Genomic DNA, 6,831 nt, shown 5'->3' on the forward strand with positions numbered 1-6,831 from the left:
CAAAAAAAAAATTAAGGGTTCTAATTGACGTTTTCCTGGTAATTATTGTAGTGTGCAATATTAGGCCGATTAACTCTATGGTTTTTTGGTGCAAATACCAAAGTGTGTGTCTTACACTTCTTTTCGTCAACTAAATGTCCTAATTTGATAATTTCACATGATATCATTTGCGCCCTTTGACTATTTGTAGCTGACTTTATAACTTAATCCATTATCAACAAATAAACAAAGCATAGTTTGTTTTGTTGGTGAATTGTTATTTTTAATCAAATCTCAATTGGCGATGCAAGTAAAACAAAGTATGAGATTAGGCATTAAGAATTCACAGCTTTAAGGTAATAATTAATCTATCACAAGATAACCACATCTTGATATCGTGATATCCCGACAATATTCAAACATTACTAGCAACACAGTTTGAGGCGACTAGAAAAAGATTTAAAAACACATGATAATCTGATTAAGTATAAAAACTTGTTATTCTAGAATGACCCAAATAGAAAACCTTCTATCATTTCGGTGAGAAAATGTTTAGGGATGGCAATGGATCTAAAAATATCCGAGATCCGCGGATACCCGCAGCCGTGATTGGCGGATAAAATAAAAAATCTTTACCCACGGGTGGGCGATGGATGTAATCTTGTACCCGCTGACGGGTCGCGGGTGGGTGATGGATGTAATAGATCTGTTGCGGGTAAAATCCGATCCGAAAATCCGTAATACCCTTTTGAATAATCCACGGATATCCCGTTCTAAATGTGAAAATCGACACCTTGAATAAATGGCCAATAGGTAATAATTTACTCAGTATAAGTTTTTACATTCCTCATATTATTGTGGTTTCGAACTTTTTAGTAACTAGAGCATCCCACAACTACATGTTTTATATAATCAAAGAATGTTGTTGTTTGTTTCGTTTATTAGACTATCTTAATAAATCTAATTTTTACCTATCACTTTAGTAATTCGTCAACCTACTGTATGGTTATTTTAGCAACTAAATTTTGATTGTTACTTTTAAATATTGTAGTTTCACATATATTAGAAAAAATAGTATAATTAATATACTTTTTCTCATTGTATTATATCATAAACATGAGTATATAATTCGATGGTGTTTTTTTTATGTCACTTTGAATTGCGTAATGATATTTATTTTTGATTTTTGGATACTTTAATTTACATATACATCATGATTAAGATCCGTGGGTAAACTCGCGACCCGCGAATATCCGTGGGTACGAGCATGGATCTAAAAATAAATCCGTTAATCAAGATCTGCGGGCTAATGGATCATCAAAAAATTCGCGGGTGCGGGTGATGGATGTAGTGGATCCGCGCCCACGACCCGGGGTGCCATCCCTAAAAATGTTAAAGGGGTCTGAACCTGGAAAACAATAATTATAATAAATATCATGAGGCCGGTTGGACTGTGGATCTAAAATCTTAGCATAATTCACCAAGTGGGCCGTCCGTGTAATAATACTCCCACTAGCAGTAAATCAATCAATTTTTATTCACTACTTGATAGTCCGTACTATACTATTACTAGTATATAAGTTTTCAAAACCATCTTTTATTCCTTTACAAATATTGAAAATTGAAATGCAAGCATGGTGTCGAGTTTTATAAGGATGGTTGATGATTAAACAAATCATCTCAAGTATACACTAGTTATTTACTAATTTGTTCTTTTAATCAACTTTAAGCAAACAGCAAGCAAACCAGTAATGAAATAATACATGTTTAAAAACATTAATTATTCTGCTACTCCTCGTTTTTCTTTATTATTACTCACAATAATCTCAAATCTTTTCATTCTATGTGTGCAAACTTATTTGATGTCGATACTTGAATAATATTTTACATTTTACCATCGTTTTCATGTACAAACACACACGAATATGTTAGAACGCAAATTGTGGGATGCAATTATGCAAATAAAGCAGTGCATATCAAGTCTGATCCTAGCAAGTGTAAAAAAAAAAAAAAAAAAAAAAAAAAAAAAAAAAAAAAAAAAAAAAAGTCTGATCCTAACAAACGGGGTTTTAGTAAGTTAACCAAACTGGTATAAGTGTAAAAAGAATTGATATAAAGATAGAAATGACTAAGGGTAAGTTTGTTTATCCCTTAATTGAATGGTTCAACTGAATGCCGAACCATTCAGCATTTAACGTGTTTGTTTCTGATATCTGAATGACATATAATGCTGAATAGTTATTCACTATCTTAACCATTAAGCATCAAAGTTTCATGTAATATCCTAAAATTATATTCCATTACTTGACAAACAGCTATATTGAATTTTTTTTATTCATGTAACACATTAATTAGTTAATTTTACCCACTTCATATCGTTTATTCAAAATGATTATCAAACTGCTTCTATTCATTCAGAACCAATTTTATTCATAGACTTTGAATCATTCAGATTATGAACTATTTAACACTAAATCATTCAGTTTTATCAAACACAGCCTAAAACAGTACAATTTATTTATTCATCTACAACTATTAACTAAGGGCAAAACATGATCCATTTAGCATGTATTTAAGATGAAATTTCAAGTAAAAGAAGCAACTATATTGTAATTGTAAATCTATGTGATTGGATACAATATTATGTTCATCATTAGCTTTTGAAAAATCTGCGGAAGTATGCCCCCTCTAAATTACATACTGTTGCTGGCAGGCTCCTGTATCCACTTTTTAACCATACATATAATACATGAGGAACCTGCAAATAAAAGATTAATTAGCAGATCATTATCAAGGGTATCGATCCACTAGAACAATTCTGAAGTGAACCTATGTACTATTATCTTTTTGAATTCTTTTCAGCTTTTTACAATTTTCTAGTATTTGAAAAAAGCGGTGCCACACATTTGCACCAAAATTTGTAAAAAATTAATAACTTATGCAACACATCGACACACTGTATGGTTTAGATGTGTTACAAATTAAATGGAAGTCAATTCGTACCTGAACAAGTAGTATATGATGAAGAAAGACAGGACAAAATATCCCACAAGCTTGCATGTTCTCCGACTATATTTCTTCTCAAATACCTAAATAATTGAAATTTCATTTTCAGTAGGTGTAATAATAGCATAGATAGATACAGATGAAATAAGTCATAAATACAGTGCAATATGCATTGTAACATGCTTCTAAAAATGGAAAGGGATGATACCATTTTGAAACGATCCATGGTCCCCGACATAATCCCCCTAGCCGAATCCATCCCATTGCCCTGTTACATAATGACGGTCACAGTAAAATCAAATGCAAAAACGGGTATCTAACGTAAACAACAATTCATATGTAGATGAAATATGTATGGTAGCTTGTATACCATTCTATCCAATATTCGATTATGACTCTGCACCTCATCGTGTATGTCACCAGTCAACTGTCAATGTCAATCACCAATTAATAAAACTTGAAGTATCACAGTTGATTGCTATCCAAGACTAGTTAGTAAAACACAGTTTAATGACGGTCCATAAGAGGAATCAAGCATCAAATAGTAGACCATTCAAATGAAGATGACCTAGATATCCATGAACAAGCACTATCATTGCAATAATTTCCAAATTGCTAGCCTCTTGTTACATTCAAACATAAGAATCTATGACGATAACATAACATCAAGCTTATTTTGAATTCCCTTACCCTAGAGAATATTTTAGGAGCCATGATCGTTTAAGCATTGTGTTGAGGAACCTAATTTTGAATGTTCAAAATACCAGGCAAATGGGTCAGGTTGGGTCGGTTTGGGTAACGGGTCAAAACGGTTTTGGGTTGAAATGGGTCGTGGGTCAAACGGGTAAAAATTTTGAACAGGTCCAAGCAGGTCAGGTTGGGTCGGTTTGGGTAACGGGTCGAAACGGGTAATGGGTCAAATAGGTCCAAACGGGTCTATCTTACTGGTACTAGTATACTTTTCAGGAAAAATTCCAATAGAAACCCTGCTAAAGTTTGACATTTTTACATGCAAGTAGAATACTTAGCTACTCCTAACATTGCACACATGCAACCTGCATCAGGTAACACTTGTGAGGGTGAACCTATGGAGGGAGCAACAAGATCCCTACTATTTTACGATTCTTAAAGTTAAATTGGTAACAAATTTTGTTTAGTTGTAGCAAATAAGTCTAATCCAGGATCACCTTTATCTGAAAGCTCTTTGTTATTGTTTACACATTCTTGTACCATTGATGAAAATAACACTACCAAGAGCCACAATATTAATTTAACTAATTATACACAGACAATGAATATAACTCAAAAAACAGGAGCTAATAACTTGACATAATAATAACATTAGCTGATTAATAAACTTCCACAACTATGAGCAAGACTTATAAATTTCTTTATACTTGTTCAAACATCAAAAATATGATAATATGAGATACTTCCATTGTTTATAAATCCTTTAAAATCAGAAAACTTATATTTGGTTTGGCAAACAGTTGTTGCTCATTTTTTACTTGGTGATATAGCACACCACGCCATGATACAATCATATAATTTGTATTCTCAGGGGATCTTGAAAACACCCTTACTGTCTATCAATAGATTCTTGACAGCAACTAGCTAAGTAGCTAACTATCCACGTAGATAAAGTTATCTTCAATTTTCTACTTTTTATCACCTAAAAATCATGGTACTAAACTACTGATACACATTCACTTACTTGAAAAACTAGCAAGCCACCATATTCCAAACAATAAAATACTGGGAGAATAAAGTAAAAGTAACAAACTTACTCTCTTTAGAAAAACAACTCTTTCTTGCAAGCTATTTATAGACTTCTCATTTTCAAGCTCATCTATATCACGAGAGTATGAGGAAGAAGCCCTGAGACCACCCTCTTCAATGCCATCAAGGTTATCAAATAAAGAGTTTCTTGATGCACGATTGTCCCTAGAAAAGGTATTAAAACATGAAGAAGAACTTAAAATGGCATAAAGAAACTTAAACCTTCAGTCAAACATATAAAACCACAACTGCAGGGTCATCCGAACAGCAAAAAACCTAATCATCAGTTAAAAAAGTCTCAAGTTCTTTTAATAAGTCACCGTGTTGAGTTTTACCTACCAGGATCTTGTAACTTTCATAAAGTGCCACCGAAAATGAGATAGCAAAAATTAAGAACCACTCGAAACTAACTTATGATACTTACAATCCACAAATCATAAATGTATTGTCATCCACTCTGAGATAGCATCACTAAGAGCACGGAGTGTCCGTGTCCCTTTGCCAAGGTCCATTTCGGTGTCGAAAATGGACCTTGAAATTGACTAAAGTGGGGTGTCGTTCGGTGTCCATTTCGGGGTCGATTTTAGTCGTGGACCAATAAAAAAATAGAATAATTAAAAAAGAAGAAAAAAACAAAAAAAAAAAAGGTAGAAATCACCGTCGCAGCAGCAACGGTGGGAAGGAACGACGAAATTGAAGCTGGGGCGGTATCCATGTCCTTGCAGCGTCGGTGATGGACGGCGGAATTGAAGCCGGACACCGCGTGCTCTAACAGACCAATACTCACTTATATTACATTATCATCAATTTTGTTTCGTCTTTTCTCGTAACTGTAAATTAAGCAGCACACACTCCTAGCCTAACCTTATAAAATCAGATGATTAACCAGTTGATTTTACTAAAATGAGGTAACATATATGTTCCCTAAAGGTGCTATCAACATTCAACAACTCAATTCCACTACTCAAACCACAAATGAACCATTAACAGATTAACAGCTTTTACAAATCTTTCAAGTAAACCACGCAGGCTTGCCTGAGTGGCCACCGAGTTGCCCGATGAAGCACACCACCCCGGGTTCAATTCCTGGCTATGCCAAATTGTTCAAAAAGGGAGTGTGACTAGAGGGTGCGCATAATGCGCAATTCACCCGGTACCGGGTCTCGCGCTCGGGGGCTTGATTACCCGAGGTTTTACCTTCTATGGGGGAGCCAATGTGCTCGTTCATAGGAGGGTTTCCTCGCTTACCAAAAAAAAATCTTTCAAGTATATCGGTTAAACAACTTGATTCATTATAACTACAGCAGCATTGTTGAGTCAATTTCAAAACTAGGTTTACATTTATCATTAAATAAATATCTACAAACAAACAATCAAATTCAGATAAACAATCACTACAGCGCAAATTAATAACAGAATACGATTAAGTAATAAGTGAATTATGAATTACAGAGATTAAACTAGAGTTAGAACCTTCGATAGCTCATTTGTGCCCGATTCAACGAAAACTTTGCATAAAATGTCCGGAGTAACAATTATAGAAAAAAAGCGGTGATTTATTCTTAGAGCTTATTAGATTTGAACCAGCGAATTTCGGTTTTGACGTGTGATCTATAGCAGATATCAAACTGATTTTAGTTATTATTTTGAGGGTTTTTGCCCCCTTCACGTTTACGTTATGTTAATTTACTTTCTTAATAAAATTAAAATTTAATAATAAAATCATCAATATAATTAATACGGAGTATAATTTTAATTTAAGATTTTTTAACTTGTTGGCATTGAAGGTTGTACATTTGAATTTGAATTTGAATTTCAATTTAATAAATTAAAGATGAAATATAATAGCTATTATTTTTTTTTCGAAAAGCAAATATATAAATCACGAGCCCGCTTAGGGGGAAACCCCTTACAAGAACACGAAGATTAGAACATGGCTTTGGACGTAAGCCAAATCCACACGACATAAAACATACGAAAGATTACAAAGCGAGAAAGTTGTAGAGAGAGCAACAACTAACGCCTAATAATATAATCGCTATTATTAGGTAGTATATTTTATCCATA

At 33.7% G+C, this 6,831-nt stretch overlaps 1 protein-coding gene across 1 annotated transcript; it reads right to left on the reverse strand.

Moving 5' to 3' along the window:
- Positions 1 to 2,480: 2,480 nt before the first annotated feature.
- Positions 2,481 to 6,427, reverse strand: LOC139859121 (bet1-like SNARE 1-2). Its single transcript, XM_071847930.1, has 6 exons — positions 6,238 to 6,427; positions 4,773 to 4,929; positions 3,356 to 3,412; positions 3,194 to 3,253; positions 2,983 to 3,068; positions 2,481 to 2,737 (listed from the first exon to the last, which is right to left on the reverse strand). The coding sequence occupies exons 1-6, from the start codon at positions 6,249 to 6,251 to the stop codon at positions 2,710 to 2,712; spliced, it is 402 nt and encodes a 133-aa protein (XP_071704031.1). The 5' UTR covers positions 6,252 to 6,427; the 3' UTR covers positions 2,481 to 2,709.
- Positions 6,428 to 6,831: the final 404 nt, after the last annotated feature.

This window comes from Rutidosis leptorrhynchoides, chromosome 1 (assembly GCF_046630445.1).
Source record: "Rutidosis leptorrhynchoides isolate AG116_Rl617_1_P2 chromosome 1, CSIRO_AGI_Rlap_v1, whole genome shotgun sequence".
Lineage (NCBI taxonomy): Eukaryota > Viridiplantae > Streptophyta > Magnoliopsida > Asterales > Asteraceae > Rutidosis > Rutidosis leptorrhynchoides.